The sequence below is a fragment of the Wyeomyia smithii genome, chromosome 1 (assembly GCF_029784165.1).
Source record: "Wyeomyia smithii strain HCP4-BCI-WySm-NY-G18 chromosome 1, ASM2978416v1, whole genome shotgun sequence".
NCBI lineage: Eukaryota > Metazoa > Arthropoda > Insecta > Diptera > Culicidae > Wyeomyia > Wyeomyia smithii.
This window is the reverse complement of record NC_073694.1, coordinates 158,258,824-158,286,403: the sequence shown is the minus strand read 5'-3', so window position 1 is coordinate 158,286,403 and position 27,580 is coordinate 158,258,824. Positions and strand designations below refer to the sequence as shown.

Sequence of the window (27,580 nt, the reverse complement as noted above, 5' to 3'; positions counted from 1 at the left end):
TGAAAAGTTATGAAATAAGTGTAAAACAAGAAAACAGTAAACAAATCTTTATGAAATTTTAATTATGTCAAACTTTATCACTTTCTGCAAATTTAATACAATATTAAACACATTCAGCCCTTTTCAATTTATGATCATGAAATTCGCTAAACTGATTGAAGTGTCAAATACTAGCAGCAAATTCATACCATTAAACTCCGGCTAACAATAGCTTGTTTGTAGATTGCTTTTGCTTCGCACTCGTTTGCATACGAAAGTAGAGCACATTTTTTGCTTTATGAGGAAAAAAAACAAAGAACAGTCGTCGCCCTCCGCATCTTTTCGTATTAATTTAGAACGTTTTGTCATTCCAGTGTCTTGGTTTTCGAATTCATAGATTCGTTAAATTTTATTATGGAGCCTCCAACTTCAGCGGCACCACCTAATTCAATGTCTAGTAAGTTGTCAATTCATGGTGTTATACATGTATTTAATTGTCCTTTTTCACCCATAGAAACCGGATTAGGAAGATAACATATATATGAAACAATCAAGCATCGAAAATTACTAGAAGAAATGAAAATTGCAGCGAAAGACATTTTTCTTGCTGATAAGTATAATGAACTTCAAATTTTCTGGAAACAATTCAACACAAGATTCAAGCGATCACAGCGGAAGATGATGATGATGATGATGACTTTTTCAATTTATAATTAGTTTGTATTACTTATCTTATTTTAGTTTATTTAAAAAAATATATATTTAGGCAAAATTTGTTTAGTTCGAGGGGTCGTCTATAAATTACGTATTTTTTTCAATGGGGAAGACGCCCGGTGGCACTATTTGTGGTCAAAGATCATATAATTCTATAAAAAAGGAACAAAGTGCCAAAAATATAAAAATTGGGTTTCGTGCTGTATGGACGGCCCCAAACAAAAAATGTATGCCAAATTCGTGTTCAGCGCCCCAAAATTATGTAAATACCAAGTTATTGTCGCATTTATCAACACTTTTTTTGCTTGGCCAGTCTTTGTATGGAGTCGCCCCACTGTGCGGTGGTTGTTTTTTTTTGTTTACTATGGACTGTGCAAAGTGTGGTAATGTAGTTCGTGTTAGCGACGATCCCGTAGTTTGCGTGGGCAAGTGCAATTCTCGATTTCATCGAGTTTGTACACCGCTCACCAAAATAGCGGTGAAGTCGTTAACGATAATGAAAATATTATCTTCAAATGTACTTCATGTTTATCGGCTCAAGAAGACGACGGGAAAGATGATGCTATGAGTAGTGAGCTGACGGAGATCAATAGTGTATTGTCCAGTGCTGATAAAAGTCATTTTCCCCAGCAAAATTCTTCGAAAATTACAGCCAATCATTTTCAATTTTCACTTCCAATGATCGCAGCACTCTTTTAGATACACTAGATTTTCGTCCTAGTAACGTGCTGTTGTTTTTTTTTGCTGTTATACTCAGTTGAAATAGATCGCGCGCATCGTTTACGGTTACGGAATAAAATTTGACGACAAATCCAACCAAATGATCTTCACTTCAAAGCGAAAAAGAAAAACAAACAGTCAACTCAACCAAAATGAACCTCACCGAAACACTTTTTCACTGACACTGACCGATGCACAGTGGTTTAAAATAGCAATGTCGCGAACTTAATTTTATAGTGCCTAAGTGCTTTACATTATGACTATAGTGTCTTCGAAGCAATTGTTTGTATTAAAATTGCCCACATGATGGTGTTATGCAACAATAGCCATAGCCTACTATGCAAAAAATAGAATTTCTAACTTTTTTGTTTCTGCATGAACCTAAAAGTTGTCTTCGGCAAAGTTGTAGATAATTTCATTACAAACAACTTTGCTCACAAGACTTTTGTTCTATATTCTGTAGATTTTGAAATAACTTAAGTTTCGTATGACTATGTCCATAAAATCTGTGTTTGCTCCTAACTTTTTGGTTTGATTTTTTTTTACTAGCACACTGTTCTAAAGAATTTTAGGCCTCATCATGCTTTAAAAATTCCATGAAGACACTATGTTAAAATTCCTTTTGGTTTAAAAGATAAAAGCAATATTAACAATAATTTACCTTATTTTCAACTGTGGATTAAAGAAAAAGGGGGACGCCCGGAAGTACACACTCACCGCCATTTTGAAGCTTCAGGTTAGTACTACAAAATGGCGGAAGAGTTACTCGTCCGACTCGTCACAATTTTGAGAAAGAGCGTTAATCAATTTCGTAGTTTTGCGTACTTTTCCTTCAGCGGAACGAGATATCTTCATAGTAATTTAGGAGCAAAAAACAGATTTTACGGACATAGTCATACGAAACTTAAGTTATTTCAATATCTACAGTATATAGAACAAAAGTCTTGTGAGCAAAGTTGTTTGTAATGAAATTATCTACAACTTTGCCGAAGACAACTTTAAGTTTCATGCAGAAATAAAAAAGTTAGAAATTTTATTTTTTACATAGTAGGCTATGGCTATTGTTGCATAGCACCATCATGTGGGCAATTACAATTCAAACAATTGCTTCGACTATAGTCCTAAAGTAAAGCACTTAGGCACTATAGAATTAAGTTCGCGACATTGCTATTTCAAACCACTGTGCGATGCCTTGACAATCTTCGTTAACTGATAAACTGATTTTGTTGTCTTGCTTCCATCGCGTGAAATATAATGAGGTGTTTTGACAGTTCACTTCCATGCAAAAAGCGGGATGGGAGAACTCTGAAAGGATTGTAAAAAAAAATAACGTTTATGGATCCTTTTTTTTTACTTTCACTAAAGAGTGTCAACAAATATCAACCTTGATTGTCATCTTTATCTCAGTCGTTCACAGATACTCAAAGCGGAATCGAAACCCAGATAAACAGCGCGATTGCTAACGGTATCGATAGTACCTATTATAAAATCGATCAGCAACTCTCTTCGTCAGAGTATAGAGCTTTCTACGCCAGATCTTACCAATACAGGCTTAGTCGTATATCGTTATAAAATCGATTTGTTTTCAACCAAAAAATCCACTGATATTCAATTTCGAAGAATATTTCACTTATGAATCTTTGTTCATTGGTGTTACCTGTTTTAGCAAACTTTGTTTTAGTGGAAAAACAGATGAAAGAAAACTAAAAATCGGCTTACAACTTGAATAAAAGTTCGGGGCAGGAAGAAAATTTTTATTACCACCAACGTGTTGATTATTTGCAACCAAAAATAAAACTTGTATTAGTGGAATCGACCACTAATACTAGCGCAGATAGGAAGGTCTATGGCAGCTAGCCGGCATCCCGCCATGTTTCGAGGGCTAACATCTCAGCGTGTGTGTAAACGAGATAGCATATCACCGCCACTTCTCATTCGCATAACATAGCATCTGTCATTGTGGCCCGCAAATCGCGGATCCGCTGCGATGTTAGCTGCGATGAAGCAAAGCAAATAACATAGAGATGCCAGCTAGCTGGTCTATGGCAAGCATTGAAACCAATGTTGCCAGAAAGCTGGATGATTTTAAAATAAATGTAATTGGTGAAAATGATCGGGATAAACATGCTGCAATGAGTAGAAAGAGGTCTAGAACTGAGAGAACGATTCACTCTGAGTCGGACTGTATTCCCAACACGAAAAAACCCAAATTAATCCACCTAGCGGTGAGACTCAGCCTTTCTCATTCAAATTTATTATATGTTTAATAGATTTACACGATTTAACAGAAAAAAATACTCCTTGAAAATTTCCGCAGGTTTCATTTTTTACTCTAAATAAGGAATTTCGGATAGCCAACAACACAACTATACCAAACATTCACACACATATGAGCATACATTAAAACATACATATGCAAATATTATGAAATTAATTTGCCTAATCCGCCTAATCCGCAAAATTTTGCCTAATCCGGGTATTTCAATGGCGAAGATGCCGACTTTCAGTTTCTGGAAAACAAATTAAGATGACCAAATATCATCTATTGTGAGTATTTCAGAAGCGTTATATTCAGAGACCAGAAGTCAACTTAGAACGCCATTTTAAATTTCTAGATACAAAGTAGCTTCCGATTTCTGGAAAACAACTTTAAAGGGACAAACATTACCCAATGTTTTTTAGGAACATTATCCGAGGCCCGCAAGCCGGGAGTAAACTCCATATTTCACTTTAAAACCCGATTTTGCAGCTTCCGGTTTAAGGAAAACATCCTTAAATTGTCAAATACAATTCAATGAAGGTATATTCACTCTTTGGGTAGGGACACTGGGGGTAAGCCCGGCCCCCTAAGGAAAATGATTCTTTAGCAGCACTTGATGGCGAATATTGTTATATTTCTTTCACAGAATCATTGCCCAGATTGTTTTCTACAAGATATGAAGGTTTTCAGTACTTTCAAATTGTTATTTTACAAGGAATAGTGAAGTTTTGAAACTAGGATAAAAACGACGTTTAGCAATCAGTGCGGGTGAAACCGGCACCCCTTGGGGGTAACACCGGCACCTAAGTTTGTTCATGAGTTAACTCGAATTAACTGAACCAATTTGAATTCGAAAACCGCCGAATGAGAGATCTTACATTTCTGTATGTTACTGTTGAATTTGGTTGTTGTCGGTTAGCTGGTTCTGGGCAGATTGCCGGAACAAGTTCCGGTGAACATTATGTATAATCAATGAAAGAATTTGATACTCGGCATACCTATCATGTGGCACTTTATATCATATTGTTAACTAGTTTCATTGAAGCCAGGATCACATTGACCACACCGGAGCATATTTCAAATGTCACCGGGAAAGCCGTCAGTTTTGTGACTTGATTCAGTACATTTGACACCTCTAATAACCCTTGGAATCATTCACATCGGTAATAGATGAGAAATATGTGTCAGTAACATCCAACTAGCCTCAAACGATGCCGGGCTTACCCCATTTACTGGGTGACGGTGTTACCCCGACAGCACACATTTTTTTAAAAAGAGTATTTCTACAAATTTATCGCTTCCTTTTTCATCAGATCGAATTCCTGTGATTGCTTACAATACAGGCAATAAATTGTAGAGCAGCGAAAAGTTACCACCAACCTTACCAAACAGTCCCAAGCCGTGGTGTGGCCTTTGCTGTACGTAAGAGTCGTCTCCATTCCACTCGGTCCATGGCTGCAGTTCGCCAGCTCTGCAGTCTGCGTAGGGTCCGCAGGTCGTCTTTCACCTGATCGATCCACCTTGCCCGCTGTGCACCTCTCCGTCTCGTCTCTGACGGATTGGTTTCAAGAACCATCTTACCGGGCTGTCGTCTGACATCCTTACAACATGCCCAGCCCACCGCAACCTGCCTATCTTAGCGGTGTGAACGATAGATGGCTCCCCAAGCAGCTCCTGCAGTTCGTGGTTCATTCGCCTTCTCCACACTCCGTTTTCCATCTGCAGTCCACCGAAGATGGTACGCAACACCTTCCGCTCGAAGACCGCAAGGGCGCGTTGGTCCTCCACAAGCATAGTCCATGTCTCATGCCCGTAGAGGACTACCGGTCTGATCAGCGTCTTGTAGATGGTTAACTTGGTGCGGCGACGAATTCTACTCGATCGGAGCGTCCTCCGGAGACCAAAGTATGCACGATTTCCTGCCATAATGCGCCGTTGAATTTCTCTGCTGGTATCGTTGTCGGCAGTTACCAGTGAGTCCAGATACACGAACTCATCAACCACCTCGATTTCATCACCACCAATTTGAACTCGAAGTGGGAGGTTAGCACTGTCCTCTCGTGAACCTCTTCCTTTCATGTACTTCGTCTTCGATGCATTGATGACCAGTCCAATCCGTTTGGCTTCAGCCTTTAGTCCGATGTACGTATCGCCATCTTCACAAAGGTCCGAGCCACAATGTCAATATCGTCGGCGAAACCAAACAGTTGAACCGACTTTTGGAATATCGTGCCACTCGTGTTAATCCCCGCTCTTCTAATGACGAGAGCTCATCACCTTGCCTTAGACCTTTTCGGGTTTCGAAGGGGCTCGAGAGTGCCCCCGAAACTCGAACTACACACATCACTCGATCCATCGTCGCTTTGACCAACCGCGTCAGTTTGTCCGGAAATCCGTAGTCGTGCATAATTTGCCATAGCTTGTCCCGATCGATTGTGTCGTACGCCGATTTAAAATCGATGAACAAATGATGTGTGGGCACGTTATATTCGCGGCATTTCTGCCGAACCGCGAATATCTGATCCGTGGTGGCGCGGGCGCCCATAAATCCCGCCTGGTAGTGCCCCACGAACTGCTTCGCAAATGGTGATAGTCGACGGCAAAGTATTTGGGAGAGTACCTTGTAGGCGGCGTTCAACAGAGTGATTGCCCGGTAATTGCAGCACTCCAGTTTGTCGCCCTTTTTGTAGATGGGACACACAATACCCTCCATCCACTCCTCCGGTACTCGTTCTTCCTCCCAAACCTTGACAATGACCCAGTGCACGGCTCTAGCCAGTGTTTCTCCACCGTATTTCAATAGCTCGCTGGGAAGTTGGTCCACTCAAGCAGCTTTATTGTTTTTCAGCCGACCAATCTCCTCCTCCACCTCCAGAAGATCGGGGGCTGGAATTCTGATGTCTTCTGCTCGTGCACCAAGATCAGTTGCCATACCGTCCTCGCGCTCTACTGCATCGCCGTTTAGATGCTCGTCGAAGTGCTGCCTCCACCTTTCGATCACCTCACACTCGTCAGTAAGGAGGTTGCCGTCCAAGCTCCTGCACATATCGGCTTGCGGCACGAAGCCTTTACGGGAGCTGTTCAGCTTCGCCTAGAACTTCCGAGTGTCGTTAGCTTGGTACAGCTCTTCCATCGTTACGCGATCTCGGTCCTCTTGCTGGCGCTTCTTCCTTCGGAGGACTGAGTTTTGGCTGTTCCGTGCCTGTCGGTATCGTTCCACGTTCGCTCTCGTGCGGTGTTGCAGCATTCTCGCCCGTGCTGCATTCTTCTCCTCGACTAACCGTTTGCATTCGCCGTCAAACCAGTCATTTCTATGATTCGGGGCCCTTGTACCTAGTAGCGCTACAGCAGTGCTACCTATGGCGGATCGGATGCTCCTCCAGCCATCTTCAAGGGTAGCTGCGCCAAGCTGCTCTTCCGTGGGTAGCACTGCCTCCAGCTGCTGCGCGTATTCCTGTGCAGCCTCGGCGTCCCGCAGTTGCTCAATATTTGGTCGCGGCGTTCGACTTCGGCGGGTGTTATACACCGTCAATAGTTTTGAGCGCACGCACACAGCTACTAGGTAGTGGTCCGAATCTATATTCGCACTGCGGTAGGTGCGAACGTTGATGATGTCGGAGAAGAACCTGCCGTCGATTAGAACGTGGTCGATTTGGTTCTCTGTCTGTTGGTCGGGTGATCTCCAGGTGGATTTGTGGATATCTTTGCGGGGGAAGAAGGTACTTCGGACTACCATACCACGGGAGGCCGCAAAGTTTACGCACCGATGGCCGTTATCATTAGACACGGCATGCAAGCTATCTGGTCCGATTACCGGTCTGTACTTTGCCTTCCGGCCTACCTTAGCATTCATGTCCCCAATAACGATTTTCACGTCCCGTCGCGGGCAGCTATCGTAGACCTGCTCCAGCTGAACGTAGAACGCTTCCTTCTCGTCGTCGGGTCTTCCTTCATGTGGGCAGAGCACGTTGATAATGCTGTAGTTGAAGAACCGGCCCTTTATCCTCAACTTGCACATCCTTGCGTTGATCGGCTGCCACCCCATCACCCAGTACTATGAAGCCGGTTCCCAGCTCGCTGGTTGTGCCACAGCTCTGGTAGAAAGTAGCCGCCCGGTGCCCGCTTCTCCATACCTTCTGTCCTGTCCAACAAAGTTCCTGCAGCGCTACGACTTCGAAGTTGCGTGGATGTAGCTCGTCATAAATTATCCTGTCGCACCCTAGAAGCAGAGCGATTTGCAGTTCCATGTCCCAAGTTTCCAATCGTAGTCCTTATTTCGTTGCCTAGGTCTATGCCGATTGTTCCGATCCGTATTATCTCTTACGTTGTTTGTAACATGTTGTTTTCCGGGGCGGCTTGTTGGGCCTTCCCCAACCCCCTGTCTCGCCGGGGGACCATCGTGTCAGCTCTGTTTAGAGTCCCACGCTGCCACCAGGACGTTGATCAGCCGCTCTTAACATGGAGAACAGACGCTGTTTTGAGCCGCACCATCTTGGTGAACAGACGCTCAGGTTGGCGAAGCATTTCCTCTACCGCTGGAATATGGTTTACGCGCCAATGATCGCGTCGCACCTTCTCACTTAGCTATTGTCGGATGACAACATTGCCCAGCCAACACCAACCAGTTGTATCCATGTTCCAACCGGCAGTCTAGTGTAATCATATGACTCGCGGAGGTGTGAGATAGGAACTTGTGAGGGCCAAGGCTATGTTTGACGCTCCTTCCAGGTTGTCAACTCACCATTTGTTGCCCAAAAAGGCCAACGACACGCGACGTTCCCAAGCGGTCACCCATCTAAGTACTATTCGCGCCCGATGTTGCTTAACTTCGGTGATCGGACGAGAACCGGTGTTTTCAACATGGTATGATCGTTGACAACGAAAAGTTATTCTAGTCTTTTCAAATGAATAAAAGCTTAAGTTCCACTCACGAAAAATTACATCCGTTTACGCATCAGCTGCAGTAGCGTATGTTTTGTTTATTATTTTGACGTTTGACATTTCACGGTGGCTTCGAAGTGTCTTAAAATGTCTAAAATATTAAATACCAACACTTCACATATTCCAAAACACAGTTAATTGGCGTTTTCTAGTAAAATCCTAGGGGTGACGGTCTTACCCTCAGTGCTGGGCTTACCCCCAGTACCCCTACTAGAATATTGATGTTATGAATAGAGTAATAATTTAGGTATAGTATGTGATATTTAACGTAATATTTGTGCAAAAGAAAAATTGAAATGATAGAAATGACTTTTAATTTCAACTTCAATCCCGAGCAAGGCCACAAACATTGAAATAGTACAATATCAAATTTTATTGATGTTGAGGCCACATATTTTGATCGTAGCTATAGTTTTAAACAGTCTGCGGGTTACGTTTCTTTCTATAACTTTCAAACCACATGTTTAAACATTATGATATTCATTGTTTAAGGGTTTAAAAGCCCATTAATTTGAATTCAACTATTTTCATAGCTTATGAGGTATGAGAGCGATTTTCACATTTTGACGCAGCGTCAAAACTAAAAGTTTAAATACAATGAAATTCAATAGCAGGTTTCATATAGACCCTTCATTTGACACCAAGATAGAAAGGATCGGTCAGACCATCTCTGAGAAAAGTGAGTGCGAAAAAAAGGTGCACATACACACGTACACACGTGTGTGGGTACACACAAACATATACACCTATACATGCATACATGCAGAAAATGCTCGATTCGTCGAACTGAGTCGAGTAGTATATGACATTCGGCCATTTGGATCACTTTTCTACCTTTTAATTAGCCAGTGATCGTTCGGAGAAAGTCAACATGTTTACTTTCATTATGTGATTTCACATTTTTATGAACAACGGACAAAGTTACAATCCGATTACAATGGAATTCAATAGCAAACTATGGAGCAACTAGACCTTTCATTTGACACTGATTTTGTGAAAATCGGTTCAGCCATCTCTGAGAGAAATGAGTGAGTTTAAACAACCCCAGGATAACTTTTCTTTACATAACTTTTGAATCATATGTTTAATCAAAACGAAATTTAAAAGTTAAGGTTTTGACTTTCTCCTAGAAAGGTATAGCAATCACTGGAAAAACCAAAGGTATAAAAGTGCTCCAAAGGGTCGAATCTCGTATATCAATCGACTTAGTTTGACGAGATGAGCATTTTCTGTATGTGTGTGTGAGACGCAGACGTACTTTCTTGTCTGCCTGCTCCCCGTAAGGAGAGAGCGAAGGGTGTCTCCAACCTACAAAAGCGCAGGTATGAAGCATACCTGACAGAAGGCCACTCAAAGGATGAGGCCAGAATGCTCGCCCTCCGATCCTCCGGCAGGCCAGATCTACAAGATCAGACTACTGTTAAGGGGCAACAATCGGATGACGTCCCGTCACCAAACACCAGCGTCGATCGTCCGGGAAACAAAAAAATTCGGATCCGCAATGGGGATGGTCCCTCGGTCCCAAGGCAGTCGGGGGGAGTTACCTACAGGGAGATGGTCGAGGCTATAAATATCGCCATCATCTTGATGGCTATCCAACTAAACTTCTATCCAAGGAGCGGCTATCTTTATCTGGCCTGCGCCGATACAAACGGTTTTGTGGCTGGAGAAGACCAGCTCAGACCTAACTTTCTGGAAAGGAGCACAACTGCGTGCAGGAGAAGAAGCGATGCTGTTCGCAAGTTATTTTTCGAACAGCGTGGACTCTTCAAACGAGAAGATACTGCGATTCATCCAGAATCAAAACGACAGAGTCTCTGCACTGGAGTGGCGCCAAATCACCGAGCAGCGCTTCTTACTAAACTACATGTTTGGTAAGGCTGGCATGCGCCGGGTAGGCAGATCGACGACCAATACAAAGAAGGAAACTTCTGTTGCAACGAGAAGGAAGGTACATGCTGAACGATCAGTTCAGTCATCACCACCTATTTAAGGCAATCAGGAAGGTACTGACGAAACGTTCGGTTCCGTCGTCACGACCTGCTCAATGCAACTCTGCAGTAGAAGCTAAGGTTCAGCAGACGGCTAGTAACAGCTTGATGCCTCAACCATTCCCCATTTGCAACCCCGTGAGTGAAAAGAAGGTTCCGCAGAAAACTTCAAGGAACTCACAGCCTCAACCATTTGCAGCTCGCAAACCTAGGTTCCAGAAACCATATTTCGGTGCTGGTAATATGTTTGTTGCCATAAGAGACGAGGTCCTCGATCTCACTCTCTGCAGCGTAATTGCCGAGAAAGTCAAAAAATACTGTCGCTGACGAACCAAGCTTGCCAGATCACCGTCAGATCATCCTTAAAATCCTTTAAAAAGCGAAAAAAACAGGAGCTCAAAGAAGATTAACTGGTCCTCCTTCAGGGAACATTTCGTCAACTCCCGGTCTTCCTGCTTAATCGATATACGCACACCCGACGATCTGGATATTGCTAATCTTGAGTGTAGGATCACTGATGCCAGCTGTCCCCTAAAGGAGAGGTTGAAACTCTCAATAACCTCCGTCGTGAGGCTAGGCGCTTGTTCAAAAAGGCTAAAAGCACATCCAACTGGGGTGAATACAAAGCATCACTCACCAAGTACAACCCTGAGCCACGCAAGGCTAAAAAAATTTGCAGGATCAAGTTCTGCGAGGGCATCCATACGATACCCTAAGCCGCACGACTCTCGATAGCGATGTCCATAGACCACACCAACGGTCTAGGGCAGTTAGCTCTTTCGACGGTTGTTCACGAAAGCTTCAATCAATTGGGCATTAGGCTCCTTTGAACCTATGAAGTCTACCAATCCTCATACAGAAATCAGATGGGATCATAATATCCGATCTAATGATCTAATACATGTTTTTAGCGCAAGCTTCACCCTGGGCCATATTCTAGTTAGCTGGCGGAAAGTCAAAGTGATTTCCGTACCGAAGGTTTCCTACAAAACACTACCTAAGACCTTTAAGCTCATGAGCCTCCCATCTACATTCCGAAAGTAAATGGAAAAAAATGCAGATGAGTTCGTCAAGAACTCGTCACTACATAAAGATCAGCACGCTTACCAACCTGGTGAATCGACGGAAACTACTCTACATGGCATAGTCAATCTTATCTATAAGTCGCAGAAGTATCAAGAAACGGCGCTATGCGCTTTTCTTGATATTGATGGCGCTTTGACAATACAACCTATGCTTCGATCAATACAGCTCTCTTGGATAGGAGAGTAGATAACACTACAATGAGCTGCATTCAGAGTGTGCTCTCGAGCAGAGAAAAAGTGACGAGCAGAAAGTGACTTTCAGGCCTACACAAAAAAATTAAGCAAATGGAACCAAATTTGGCCTGTGGAAATTTTTGGCGACGGAAAATGTTTCTATGGTGGTTCGACAACTCTCCCTATTCTGGAAGAAAGGGATTTCGTGCAAAAGCAGACTTTGCAGCCAACTAACTGTTTAGTTTTTAGTTGCTGCGCAAGTGCTACGGTCCTACTGACACTAACAGTCTCTCCAGAGCTTGTAAGACCAGTATCGTACCTCAAGACCAACTGGGAAGGCGGCTCTCATACAAATGAATCAAAACTTTCTGCATAACTCGAGAACTAAACAAGCAAATGGAACCAATTTTGGCCTTTCATAACAAATGTGAATTTTGAGAATATTGCAGAGAGAGTAAACTGAGAACTAGGTATAGTTACAAAGATCCATTCCCACAGACAGACAGACAGACAGTGGAAGCGCCCTTCTGTTGTAATTGATCTTACGGTATTGAGGCACGACATCCGCCGTCAAAGTATTTGATTGCCAAAAAGTATGGAGTTCCGGTATCGGCTTTTTATGCCAAATGTCAACCCAAAAAAAATTGACCCAATAACAAACCCAAATTCAATAATATACAATATACACACCTCTAAGCTCAGCATAATGTGTTGCTTTGATATTGGATGCATGTCATGCGTTGAACTGTTCGAAGCTCGATTTCTATGTGATCTGAATGGCGAGGTAAGCTCGTTGCTCACCTAATTTTATCAACGTATCTTGAAGCATTTTTTCTCCTTCTTTCCAATGGTGGTGTCATATTTCAAATCGGCGGTTGCAAACTTGCTCAAGAACACGTTTTAAAATCAAAAATGGCGGCCAATTTTTTCCTTCTTCGAATGAAAGCTCTACCATTCCAATTGCTTTTTTTTTTCAAAAAACCGTGCCCTTGCTACAGTGGTAGCTAAAGGTAATTTGACGAACTTAATTCATTTGTGCCAAAGACAATGTTCAAAAGAATTGTTCACAAAAATATAACGGAAATGTCGATAAGAAAATCTTTTGATCATGACCTACTATCATAAAAATAAAAAATCTATCTTTTGATACAGCGAAGATACATGAATAGTTTCTTTAGCGAAGTTGTAGAACTTTTCAAATATGAAACTTTGCAGAAGATATTAAATTTCTATGACGTCTATTTATTGAAATAAAAAGCATTTTCGCTGTCAACCCCCTCAAATATACTTGACAATTCATAGATGAATGAATAGAGTGATGTGTTAGGTATGTTTGTTTCTGGGGTTTTCTATACAAAAATGTACCAACTACCTGATTAATGAACGATGATTTGTGAATTTTTTAAAACAGATAACTCGCAATACTTTCAAAATTAGTTAGAACACTTTCTTGGTATATTAAGTTGTTGATAGTTCGTTCGTCTTGACGTTACGTTTCGTCACATATGGGGGGAGGGGGGAGCTAGTTCCAAAAATTGGGTTTTTTGCGTTACGAAATTTATGGATGTCGCCACACTGTAAATCATTTTCCATGTGAATTATAGGGGCATTTTTTTAGACTCAGAAGTAATTTGTTAATAGCATACACTTTTTACAACTCGTAACCTTCGATTGTAATGAAAACTGTCCGAGAATGAGTTGTAAAGAGCTAATCATACTTTGTAAAAAATATATACTACGAAATGATTTGAAAACATTTAAATAGGAATAAATTATAAGATGCAACATATTTGTGCGATGGCTGTTTGTGAGCAGTCTAATTGTTTATTTAATTCACAATATTTTTTTTACAATATGTATTATCACTTTAAATGGTCTACTGGTGAAAAAAGTCCTTGAGGTCAAGAAAAGTGAAATGATTTGTCATTTCGATTACTGTGGTAGGAAGCGTGGCACAATTAGAACGTCATAACGGTCGTATTACAATCCGCTTTTAATTGACACAATTAAACAAATTAGCCAGTTAAGTTCTCGGAGTTAAGCTCTCGGAATAAAAAGCCTTCATGGCATCTATCACGACCGTAGTAGACCGTCAAACATATTTGCTTACTAGTTTTTCAAGCCTGAAGAAAATGAAACTAATAATCGCACTCCTGCGGCTTACAGGCAACTGGACACGTGCCGATGGAGGCATTCGCGTTTGGCAAGCGAAGCTCTACGTTCTCACAAGCTTTCTGTGGACCATTGTGCCTTCGATTGCGTTCATCTATCGGCATCAATCCGATTTCCGGCTTATCATGAAGGCACTCATCGAGCTCATCATAGTCGGGAAAATAACACTGCAAGCTGCTATCGTTGTGCGCTATCGGCCGGTACTAGAGCAAATTTATGCTGAACTACAATCCACACTTGACGAATGCCATAAAGACACCCGCTATAAGGTGCAAGTTGTTCTCCGTGATCTGCAGTCTTTTTCTTCGTTACTGGTGAAAGGTTATTTGGGGTTTGAAATATTCGGTTGTTTGGTTTACTCCGTACTACCTGCCGTCACAACAATCGTGAAATATATGACTACTGGAATTGTGCCTCCACTCGCAGCCCCACTAGAAGCAGAGTTAGTAGTTTTGCGAAGACTGATCACATGTGTGTTTCATACAACTTTTTTAAATCTAGCTTCATCTTTGTGGATTACACATCGAACTTCTGGATATGGCTACTCGTTGCAGTTATTAGTTTAATTTTGATGATAGCAAATGTGATTACGGCCGTTGTCCAAGACAGCCTGTATTGGTGCTTGGTGCACTATGTTTCCAGTCTTTTTAAGATCATAAGCATGGAAGTTGAACGACTGGATGAATTTCACCAGGATGACCAACAATTTGAGCGGGAACTAGCAAGGATCGTTTCAATGCAACATGTTGCTTATAGGTAGTGTAATATCAGATGCAAATTTTCTTTGCACTCTGACTGAGTTAATTTAATGAATATAGCAGTGCTACTGGACTAAAATCAGCCCTGAGTGGATTGCTTCTTCTGCTTTACGGAGGATGTATCGTTGTGCTTTGTATGACTATGATGGTGTTAACTATTGTTAGTATCAGTGGTTACAATATCTTTTTTGAAAATATAATCTTTATTTTCACTCTTCCTTTGAAGGCAAGCGAGGATCAGCAGCTGTTGCTGAAGATGGGTGTCATTCTGTACTACATATTGTTTCAGATTTTTTCGTACTCCATGCTTGGAACGGAACTGATGGCAACGGTTTGTTGCTCACAGCGAAACCTCGCTTGGCAATTTCTTTGTTCGAAATGAATTATTTATGTTTTCAGAGCGCATCCGTGGCGGAGGCAGTCTACAACAGCCGCTGGCATCTTCGTTCGGCTGTTGAACGACGAAATTTACTATTTGTTCTGATAAGATCCCAGCGGATGGCGACCCTTACTGCTGCGGAATTCTTTTCTATCAGTCGCGCTACCTTCGCCATGGTACGGTTTAAGGCCTGCAAATTCACTCACGCCTTTTTGCCTCAACTTTTTATCTCTGTTGCAGACTATTCGTTCGGCATTTTCTTACTTCACGGTTTTGAGACAGTTTTACGGTCAACAGAATAGGAGCACAGCGGTGTCGTACAGCGAACTATAAATTTCGTTAGTGCCATATGTTCAATATAATCGTATTAGTTTGACCTTTAATTCGTCTTTTATAAATGGCATAAATACACATAATAAAATAGCCTTATTTACCATCGATTATTGGTTTGCCTGCACGATACATTAGGTAACCATCAACATTCGTTTTGACTGACACACAAACCAACATATATGCTAGGGAGATTTTACGCAAATTCACTCTGTTATTTCAATAAAACATTGAGTGTTCGATGACACTTAACTTGCAATTGTGTATGTTTCAAATGTTAAACTAGCTGTTTTTAACTAGCTGTTTTTTTTTTAAACGGCCGAAAATAATTACTAACTTTTTCACGTACATGTTTGACTGTAAATAATAAAATGTGGGAAATTGTTTGATTTGCTAATAATAAAATGTGGGAAATTGTTTGATTTGAAAAAAAAAAACAACATTCTAATTTCGACATTTTTCAAAATTTTCTGTTGAGATTTCAAATGTGCAAAATGCTTGAATTACCAAAGTTTTCAATGAAATCTGCCAAACTTCATAAACGGCTTTGCGTGAAATCCCTCAATATCACATTTTTTAACTGTATTGCTCAGATTTGCATCATAAATGCTGAGGATGCCAATGAATGGTCTTTCAAGGTCTTTGGTATGCATAGATATTTGACTCGCTCGAAGCGAGTCACGTAATTAAGGCCCAATATCTCTAAACCTGTTTCCTCTGAGCCTAATCCCGTCCTGCACAATGATCGATCGATAAAATAGCAAAATTAGTGCCGCTTTTACAGCTGCGTACGTGTTAGCGTGATTGTTTTTCTTTTATATTGCTGCCGAAAGTGTTGCAGTCTGTAGAGTAGAATCACAACAGTTTTGTGAGAAATGTTGTTCGATTTTGAAAATCATTTGGAGTTCTCAATTCATCAAATAATTAAAATGTTTATTTGATAAAAGTCTCGACGGTAGTGGACAAACTTGTTTGAAGGTTTCCATAAATGAAAAAAAAAAAAATCACTGAGAGTAACTGACTGTCAAGCAACATCAGTCACGGTGCTCCCACAGACCGTTATTATCAAACAAAATATACCATCAAAACGGTGAACGCCAGTTTAATCGTTATGATGTTCTCAATCTCCGGGTAAATTTTTGAGAAAATCGTTGGTGGCATTTTTGAGTTTTTCCATTTTATGTTAAAATGACAGATATTCTTGGAAAATTTATACACACCGGACCAGTTATTGGTTTTAGCCTCTAAGATTTTAATGGTACTTTATAGGTATATATATTTTGCTTACCTATAAGCAATTTGCATAACCAGACAACAAGTCTGAGCTTTGAAAAAGACTTAACTTCTTCATTTAAATAAAAGTTATACAATCTAGCGGTAGAGAGTTATGCTGTGATTACTGAAGAAAAACCTTAAACTGTAGTAGGTGTTGGAAATTGACGGGAGGGTGAAAAGGTTGCGTTGAAAAATTCGAATCATAGAAGCCATCGTTATTTGTCTGTCTATATGTCTGTCAATTTCCTATGGACTCAGAAACTATTGAACCGATTACTGTGAAAATTTGCACTCAGAGGTTTTCGAGTAAAAAAAATTTAATAAATATGTTGCTATTGCTCTATCCCTTTAGCGTCGGCGTCGGGGAATATTTATACTTAGTAAACATAAAAGCGTCCTCAACGAATATTTTATAAACAAAAGTTTCTGGGTATGAGGCAACATTACTGTATCATCTAAGACTTTGGTATATCTCAGTGGTTACTACGTCACCGAAAGAAGGAAGGAAGTATGAGTTATGTCATCATTTATTAATTAATAATTCGAATATTTAATTCGATATAGGGTAGGTGAGCCAGTTATGGCGAGTACACTAGTTATGACTATATCGCATAAGCGCAATGGTACCAGTTATGGCCATACTCCCTTTAAACTCCATAGGCCATAACTGGTTCATGCCATAACTGGTACATTTTTTAGGTAGTGCCATAACTGGTACTCCTCCCCTATAGAGATCCCAAAGCAACAGTTTTTGTCTATCTCATTAGGATATCGGCATATTTCACATAAAATGGACATAACTCAAAAAATGCCACCAACGATTTTTTTTCAAAAATATACCCAGAGATGAAGAACATCATAACGGACAAACTGGCGTTCACCGTTTTGATGGTATTTCTTGTTTGATAATAACGGTCTGTGGGAGCACCTTGTCAGTATCATAATTTACATTGCCGTCTATTGGCTCGATATGAGCGTTCTATAGAAGTCTATTTTATACAACTACAAAATCTACAGGGTGGCAACGTGAAAGTAATACACTTTATTTATGTCATAAAACTCAAACCAGTTTTTATTGCTCTAGTATTAAAATAACAATGTATTTAGTTGAGTTCGAATCTTTCACCTTTCAGTTTGATAACGGACCGTAGACGATTTTCGAAGCCATTGCAAGCCGCACGCACAACTTCGTTCGGCATTTCGTCCCAAATCTTCACCACATGTTTTCTGAATGTGTCCAAACTTAAATGCCTAACGTCGTCCCACTTTCCTAGCATATACTGAAGTCTAGCGAATTCAAATCCGGTGGCGATGCAGGCCATTCAGATGAACTGATGAGACAAGGCAAATTCTGCTTACGACTGCTCTTTTATCGGCTGGTATATCACGAAGACATGCTCTAGAAACACGGTCATTTTGTTTGATCGAAGTTGCCTCCAGAGTAAACAACTTTTCGTCCGAAAAAATAGTGTTGTGACCTGCGTGCGTCTTCAGCAGCAACCGAGTTCTAGCAACCCTGTCGGCAATTTTTTCACGAGTTAATCCGTCAATTTTCTGCTGAATATCCAATGTCCTTTTTGATAACATTTTGCATAGAAGTGTGGCTAATGTTCATTTCACACGCTATTTTTCTTGCCGAACGGGCTGGATTTCGCCGGAAGCGTTCTTTCACTGCTTTGATGACCGCTGGAGTCCGAACACTCTGTTTTTTTTTACCAGGTTTTTTTTTTCTGGGAACAACCGTGCCTGTATCCTTGAAACGCTTGAATGTGCATAGATGAGTAATCTGCCTAAATTCGGATGTGACAGCTCCTTCTTGATCTCGATGTTAGTCAATCCTTGCAGGTGCAAGACCCTTATTTGTTGTCTATTCGAATCCATTGATTTTCGCAATTTTCTTGAGAACGGAACTGGAAACTAACTGTATTTATTCTGAATAAACAGAAACACGTCACTCTTTAAAAACATGATCAGATGTTTCTCATGCTGTGACAGAAAATACAACGAGGGGCACTCGAATACGTGTATCACTTCTATGTTGCCACACTGTAATATGAATTTTACTGAATTTTATAATATTTTTGCATTTTTTGTGTACATAATATATTATATGAGTATGATGCAGCTCTATCATTTGTGATTCAAGTCATCTTAATTGGTTAGATGCCGTCAATAAAAGAGATAGACACAGGGACTCCGTTGAACGAAATGCCAGATAATGTTCGAGCACGGATTTCTGATTAGGCTGCCTCAAATGATGCTAAAGGGGTCAAAATTATGCATACATACAGGGGGACGAAGGATGATTTGTGTTACAGGCGAAAACTGTCAATGGCTTCAAATGGTGATATGAGAACCTGGAAGAAGCGTCAAAGCTCCGGCCCTCACACCTCCATGAGTCATCTCACACCTTCACGAGTCATATGATTACACTAGGTTGCCGGTTGAAACATGGACACAACTGGTTGGTGTTACATGGGCAATGTTGTCATCCGACAAAAGCTAAGTGACAAGGTGCGACGCGATCGTTGGCGCGTAAACCATACTTCGGCGATTGAGGAAATGCTTCGCTAACTCGAGCCAACCCGATGGTGCGTCTCAAAACAGCGTCTCATCTTCATGTTAGAAGCGGCTGATCAACGTCCTGCTGTCAGCGTGGGACTCTAAACAGAACTGGTACGATGGTCCCCCGGCGAAACAGGGGGTTGGGGGAGGGCCCAACTAGCTGCCCCGGAAAACAGTATGTTACAAACAACGTAGGAGATAATACGGATAGGAGCAATCGGCATGGACCTAGGCAACGAAATAAGGACTACGATTGGAAACTTGAGACATGGAAGTGTAAATCGCTCTGCTTTCCAGGATGCGACAGGATACCGGGCGGCTACTTTCCACCTGAGTTGTGGCACCACCAGCGAGCTGGGAACTGTCTTCCTAATACTGGGCAATATGTGCCAACGTGTGATGGGGTGGCTGTTGGTCAACACAAGGATGTGCAAATTGAGGATAAAGGGCCGGTTTTTCAATTACAGCATTATCAACGTGCACTGCCCGCATGAAGGAAGACACGGAGACGAGAAGAAAGCGTTTTACGTGCAGCTAGAGCAAGTCTACGATAGCCGCCTGTGACGGGACGTGAAAGTCGTCATTGGGGACATGAATGCTAAGGTAGGACGGGAGGCAATGTACAGACCGATAAGTCTAATGACAACGGACATCGGTGTGTGAGCTTTGCAGTCTCCCGTGGCATAGTAGTCCGAAGTATCTTCTTCCTCCGCATAGACATCCACAAATCCACCTGGAGATTACCCGACCTCAGACAGAGAACCAAATCGACCACGTTCTCGACGGCAAGTTCTTCTCCAACATCATCAACGTTCGTACGTACCGCAGTGCGAATATAGATTCGGACAACTACCTACTAGCTGTGTGCATGCCCTAAAAACTCTCAACGGTGTAAAACACCCGTCGAAGTCGAAAACCGCGACCAAATATCGAGCAACTGCAGGACGCTGGGGTTGCACGGGAATACGCGCAGCAGCTGGAGGCAGCGTTGGTATAGTTTGAACCCATGGAAGAGCAACTTGGCGCTGCTACTATTGAAAATGGCTGGAGGAGTATCCGATCCGCCATAGGTACAGAAACAACAGCCAAAACTCAGTCCTCCGAAGGAATGAGCGCCAGCAAGAGGACCAAGATCGCGTAGCGATGGAAAAGCTGTACCAAGCTAACGATACTAAAAAGTTCTAGGCGAAGCTGAACAGCTCCCGTAAAGGTTGCCGTCCAAGCTCCTACTACGCGTAGGAGCTTGGACGGCAACCTTCATACGGACGAGTGTGAGGTGATCGAAAGGTGGAAGCAGGACTTCGATGAGCATCTGAACGGCGATGCAGTAGAGCGCGAGGACGGTATGGCAACTGATCTTGGTGCGCGAGCAGAAGACAACAGAAGTCAAGCCCCCGTTCTCCTGGAGGTGGAGGAGGAGATTGGACGGTTAAAAAAAAGTGCTACTAGAGTGGACCAACTTCCAGCGAGCTGTTGAAATACGGCGGAGACACTGGCTAGAGTCGTGCATTGAATTATTTGTCAAGATTTGGGAGAATGAACGAGTACCGGAGGAGTGGATGGAAGCAGCGCAACTCCGGCGTCCCATCTAGGTACTTTTCCAAACAGTCTACCGTCGGCTATCACCATTTGCGAAGCAGTTCATGGGGTACTACCACGCGGGATTCAAGGGTGCCCGCGCCACCACGGATCAGATATTCACAGTTCGGCAAGTTATGCAGAAATGCCGCGAATACAACGTGCCCACACACCACTTATTCATCGATTTTAAATCGGCATACGACACAATCGATTGAGACCAGCTATGCACGACTACGGATTTTCGGACAAACTAACGCGGTTGGTCAAAGCGACGATGGATCGAGTGGAGTGTGTAGTTCGAGTATCGGGGGCACTATCGAGCCCCTTCGAAATCCGAAGAGGTTTAAGACAAAGTCTCTCGTGCCTACTGTTCAACATTGCCCTGGAAGGTGTCATTAAAAGAGTTGAGATTAACACGAATGGCACGATATTCCAAAAGTCGGTTTGCCGACGATATCGACATTGTGGCTCGAACAGAAGATGGCAGACACATACATCAGACTAAAGGCCGAAGCCAAACGAATTGGATTAGTCATAAATGCATCGAAGGTGAAGTACATGAAAAGAAGAGTTTCACTGGAAGACAGTGTTAACCTCCCACCCCGAGTTCAAGTTGGTGGTGGTCAAATCGATATGATCGACGAGTTCGTGTACCTGGGCTTACTGGTAACACCCGACAACGATACCAGCAGAGAAATTCATCGCCGCATCATGACAGGAAATCGTGCATACTTGGGTTACCAAGTTAACCATCTACAAGACGCTGATCAGACCGGTAGTCCTCTACGGGCGTGAGACATGGACTATGCTTGTGGAGGACCAAGGTGCCCATGCGGTCTTCGAGCGGAAGGTATTGCGTTTGCGTACCATCTTCGGTGCACTACAGATGAAGAACGGAACGTAGAAAAGGTGAATGAACCACAAACTGCATGAGCTGCTTGAGGAGCCATCCATCGTCCACACCGCTGAGATTGACAGGTTGCGGTGGGCTGGGCATGTCGTAAGGACGTAGCACGATAGCCTGGGAAAGATGGTTCTTGAAACCAATCTGCCAGGGACGAGCTGGCGAACTGCAGCCATGGACCGAGTGGAATGGAGACGACTCTTACGTACGGCAAAGGCTACACCACGACTTGGGACTGTTTGGTAAGGTAAGATAAGCGAATACTGTTAAACCCAGCTTATCATTTTTAAATTTATGTTACGAGTATTTTTGAAGAAGTAGGCTAATTCTCATTGAACTCATAACGGATGAAATCCTTGAATTTATTCGACAAAAGCAAACAGTAGCTGAAACGTCGAAGGCTCTTGAAGAAATCTTTGTGAAAAAAACCTTTCATGCTAAACGTTGCTAAGGAAACACTTGGCATGGTTACGGAAGAAGGAAGGAATTTCCATGCGAGCTCATTTCGATGTATTTGATGATATTGTCCGGCAATTCAAGACCGCAGGAGCGAAATGGAAGGTGACTTGGTAGCTAAATTACTCCTAACTTTACGCGACAGCTCGAGAATCTAGTGAAGAAAGTCGGTCAAGCAGGACACATGTAGGAGAACAATCGTTCAAAAAAAAAAAAAAAAAAAAAAACCGGAAGAAAATGCTATAGCGGCAGTCGATAAGAAGGCAGTCGCATTCATGGTAAACCGCAGTGGTGGGCACTGCTAACTGAAAATTTAGCGACGTTGATCCGCTAATTGGAAAACTTAGCACCCCATTCTATAGTTTTTGATAGAGACAATTTAAATTGGTATAGTTTGAACAACGCAGGTACTGGCAATCATATCAACTTATGCTGACGGCTTAACGACCTTCGTAAACTATTGAAATCCAATTAACTCATCGCAAGCCATGATGACAATTAAAAGAAGCTGATGACGACCCGTGTCAATAAGTCCTTTAAATTTCGACCGTCCGCTAACTTCTCATCGACTGTCGACACGGTAATGGAGCTGATCATCACATTGCTAGAAATCCTAGGATATTGGACGCGGGCCGATGGAGTTTTGCATTCATGGAGGGCCAAACTTTCGTTTCTTTTAATCATCATCTGGTACACAATTCCGGCCTTCGCTTTTGTCTACCGCCAAGCGACTGGTTTTCGTGAGTTAATAAAAGCCTTGATAGAGATTATCATTATTGGAAAAATAATATGTCAGACCTTAAGCGTAATTCAGTCTCGACCATTACTGGAAAAAGTCTATCACGAAGTTCGAGCAATGTTGCAGCATTGCTCTGTCGATACACAGTACGATATCCAAGCTGCAGTGCGTGATACAGGTAGCCACACCAACCGATTTTTCAGATTATATCTGACTTGCGAGATATCGGCTTCAGCAGTCTTCTCTATGATACCTGTATTTATCACCTGTGTCAAATATGCGGTGGATGCAGTTGTTCCACCTCTAACCTTGAGTGTGGAAGCAGAGTGCGTTAGACGTTGAGTTCGTGGATAGTGCAGTGATTAACACAGATTTCTTTTCTTTCAAGTTTCGTATTGTTCGATCATACATCTAGTTTTTGGGTATGGCTACCAACGGCGTTGGTGAGTTCTATGGAGATGCTATTGCTCACTTTGATGGCATGTGTACAGGACAGTTTCAACTGGTGCATGGTGTATCAAGTTTCACGTTTGTTCAGCATCATTCGTATGAAGGCCAGTAGATTGGACGAATTATTGGAAAGCGAAATTTTTGGTGAGAAATTGGAGGAGATCGTGAGGATGCAGGATGTTGCGTACAGGTTCACATTCATTGGTAGATTTACTTTGTTGAATAGTAAAATTAAGGTTTACCATAGAAGTGCCAAACAGTTGAAGAAAGTTCTCAGCCCATTGTTGCTACTACTTTATGGGACTTGTGTTGTCTCACTTTGTATGACAATGATGGTTCTAACAATAGTAAGTCCAAAAATTTTCAATGATAATTGGATTGTCACCGTAGAACTTATTTTTTCGGTAGGCGAGAGGAGATCGGCAACTACTAACCAATATGATCATTTTGGTTTGGTACATATTTTTCCAAATATTCTCCTACTCGGTGCTGGGCACAGAGCTGATGAATGCGGTTTGGAGTTGGATTTGTCGATGTTTAGGCTCTTTACAATCACAGTTTTTGTATTTCAGAGTACATCCGTTGCGGACGCTGTGTATAGAATCCATTGGTACAAACGCCGAATCGCCGAGCAGCGTTTGTTATTGATCGTTATGATGCGATCGCAACGCGGAGCGAGTTTAACGGCGACTGATTTTTTCATCGTTAACAGAGCGAGCTTTGGTATGGTACGAAAGATCGAGCATAGACTCCGTCAGCTTTCGTTAGCTAAAAGGATATTTTCTTTTTGACAGGCGCTTCGTTCGGCATTTTCGTACTTCACTGTTCTAAGACAGTTCTATGCGTCAAAGTGAGGATAAAAAACCGTTAAATAAAGCATATGAGTAAGATTTTTTTCCTGTTTAAAATTATGTATTTCAAATAAAATTTTTATTAGAAAATTTAGCCTGAGCTTAATTTCGAAAGTTTGGTATGCCTTAGTACAGAGAAAAATCAACATCTGTTAATGGCATATGATGAATAAACGATGCAGCGTAAGCAATCAGTCAAAGCAGAAAATTTATCGAGTAATTATAGTGTCAACATTGCTACTGGAGTGTTATCGATCCCTTGAGCACTGAGGCGGCTGCCACTATTTACTTCTAATCGAGCTTTCGAAACTCGTTCTAATCGAACATAAACATTTTACGTTGCTCTAACTAAACGGGAAGTGTTGTCCTTTATTGAACTCGAACGCGATGGTAAAGACATATTTTAAGACAAAGTTTACCCATTATTTAGTGAAGATATATACAGTATAGATTTTTTTCATAAATTGTGTGTCGATACTTACGGCATAAAACTTTCCGTTTACCGGAAAATACGAGAATCTCATTTTTCGAATCTCCGTTGTTTTGAGCGCCTATTTTATAGATTGAACGCCCAAATCAAAATCATATGACGATATATAATATACAAACAAATTGGTTTAACAGATAAAAAGTACAAGAAGCTGCAACATATTTTTAATAAACAGTCTTGCGTTGGGTTTTGTTTTCAATATGATACCAATTTGAGGAATTTTTGAATAGGTGGCCAAATCCTGAGGATTTCAGTCATCAGATGTTAGCCGTAGAACTTTAAAGATGGCCACATGTATGACTTAATAATCGACTAAGCCGATAAAATTCGAAATAACTGTTTGGAAGCGGTATTCGAGCTTAAAAAGATAAAAACACCTTAGAATGGAAAAACCTTCTTTTTATTAGTATCGAGTGACTACGTTAACAAAAGCTATCAACTAAACTGGAATGTCTTCGCTATTCACGTCAAAATTTCTACTAAAAGCCACAATTGTACTACCGTTGGTGTTCCCCTACACAGAAAAAGCATTTACTCTAGAGAAGGCAAATCTACAGTTTGGAAATGAGCTTCTGACTTTCGCACACATTTTTCTCCGTCTCCTCCAGTGGAAGGAAATTGCCCGCGGCGAAGATATTCTTTGGATCTAGCTGACGTTTGGTGGCCCGGTACAGAGCGACGCCCACCTCGGATACGGTTTGGGGGTACCAGCGGGACCGTATCTTCCCGACGCCGTGATGATGCGAGATAGATCCACCGCAAGCAAGGATTTCGTCGCGGGCCTGCGCTTCGATGGTTTCGTAGATGTGCACCGGGCTGGAGAAACCGGTGTGGTTAAAACCGAAGTAAAAATACACGCACGCTCCGGCGTCGTATGATTGCGTCACCCGACACGAGATGAGGTAGTGTTTGATGCTGTGTTTGGCACATTCCTGCAATTAATTGAAAAAATCAAATTGAGCATGTACTGGGTTTATTCGGTTATAAGAAAACGTGCCCCTAACTACACGCCTTTTTTTCGGACAGAACCTTTACTGTAGCTATTTTTAAGGCAAACCCACAATTGAAGATGACGACTAAAGTTTAGAATGAAACAACAAAACGTTGCAAGAAACAATAGCGATCCATTTGCAATCCTTTTTTTGCGACCAGAGACTGCCAGGATTTGACGAACTAATAGTGAATTTCTTTATTCCAATGCTAGTCATCAGTAGCAGTAAAAAGTACACAGAGAAAAGTACCATGGTAGTTTCTGTTAAAAGAAAAAATGATGACTTCCAAGTAACTATCTAAATCTGGTATTATTATCGTGATCATAGAAATAACCATCCGCATAAAGTTACACTACCATTTTTTTCTCTGTGCACACACAAAGATTTGCTAACGTATCGCAGCAGAAGGTAATGCTCTCGTATGGAAACATGGCTAAAATGATTCGCAAAACAGTTCGACTTACAAAAAAATGTATAATCATTCACGTAGTACAGTTACCAAGCGTCTTAGCTGTGGCAGGTAATTCGAATGATTAGTTAACATTCAGTATCTTCATTCGCCGCTGATGCGATGCGATATTTTTTATCAAAACTTGCTACAGCAATTTTTTTTGTAATGCCAAGAAAAATCGATCTTTTGTATGTTTTATGCAACCGAAACTCAATACTAAAGAATTTCTGTTAAGATAGTAAAATGTTCTTTCTTTTTTCGAAGGTTTTAAATTATGACCTTCGTAATGATCATTATGACTCATAATGATCATTACGAAGTTAAAAGCTAAAAGTAAAAATAAAGCTAGCGCGAAATGCCTGAAGATAGCTTTTTTCCATTTATATGGAACCAGGCCTAAGACGCACTTAGGCTGTTAAAGTGGGTGTATATTGTGCCCGCGACCCGAATTTTCAGTCCATTTTTTTTGGCTTAGCATTAGCTAAGCCCGAAATAAATTCACAAGAGTGAAGCACTTCATCTTAAGAATCCAGTTTTATATTCAGAAACCATCGTCGGTAATTTTCAAAAACAAGATGTCAGGACCAAACAGATCATATGATTTAGATTAACTCTTTTTGTGCTTCATTTTAAGAGTGGGGCTGATCGGAACTAATGGCATCCGTTACCCGTCACCTTTCATCCATCACCTGCCACCCATAATTCGTCATACGTCATTCGTCATCCATCCCCTGTCATTCGTCGCCATCTTATCATCTATCATCTATCATCTATCATCTATCTATCCTCTATCATCTATCATCTATCATCTATCATCTATCATCTATCATCTATCATCTATCATCTATCATCTATCATCTATCATCTATCATCTATCATCTATCATCTATCATCTATCATCTATCATCTATCATCTATCATCTATCATCTATCATCTATCATCTATCATCTATCATCTATCATCTATCATCTATCATCTATCATCTATCATCTATCATCTATCATCTATCATCTATCATCTATCATCTATCATCTATCATCTATCATCTATCATCTATCATCTATCGTCTATCATCTATCATCTATCATCTATCATCTATCATCTATCATCTATCACCTATCATCTATCATCTATCATCTATCATCTATCATCTATCATCTATCATCTATCATCTATCATCTATCATCTATCATCTATCATCTATCATCTATCATCTATCATCTATCATCTATCATCTATCATCTATCATCTATCATCTATCATCTATCATCTATCATCTATCATCTATCATCTATCATCTATCATCTATCATCTATCATCTA

The 27,580-nt window shown here is 41.4% G+C and overlaps 2 protein-coding genes and 1 non-coding gene across 3 annotated transcripts; 2 read left to right on the top strand and 1 right to left on the bottom strand.

Moving 5' to 3' along the window:
* Positions 1-8,431: 8,431 nt before the first annotated feature.
* LOC129719218 (5S ribosomal RNA) lies at positions 8,432-8,550 on the bottom strand. Its single transcript, XR_008727150.1, has one exon. It is a non-coding gene; the product is annotated as a 5S ribosomal RNA (ribosomal RNA).
* A 2,019-nt stretch (positions 8,551-10,569) lies between these two features.
* LOC129717303 (uncharacterized) lies at positions 10,570-15,506 on the top strand. Its single transcript, XM_055667169.1, has 7 exons — positions 10,570-10,843; positions 14,031-14,478; positions 14,538-14,792; positions 14,855-14,954; positions 15,021-15,125; positions 15,194-15,349; positions 15,414-15,506. Exons 1-7 carry the CDS (start codon positions 10,570-10,572, stop codon positions 15,504-15,506), a joined length of 1,431 nt encoding a protein of 476 aa, XP_055523144.1.
* Positions 15,507-23,252: 7,746 nt separating this feature from the next.
* LOC129717302 (odorant receptor 22c-like) lies at positions 23,253-24,327 on the top strand. Its single transcript, XM_055667168.1, has 6 exons — positions 23,253-23,349; positions 23,412-23,663; positions 23,721-23,820; positions 23,882-23,986; positions 24,046-24,201; positions 24,268-24,327. The coding sequence occupies exons 1-6, from the start codon at positions 23,270-23,272 to the stop codon at positions 24,325-24,327; spliced, it is 753 nt and encodes a 250-aa protein (XP_055523143.1). The 5' UTR covers positions 23,253-23,269.
* Positions 24,328-27,580: the final 3,253 nt, after the last annotated feature.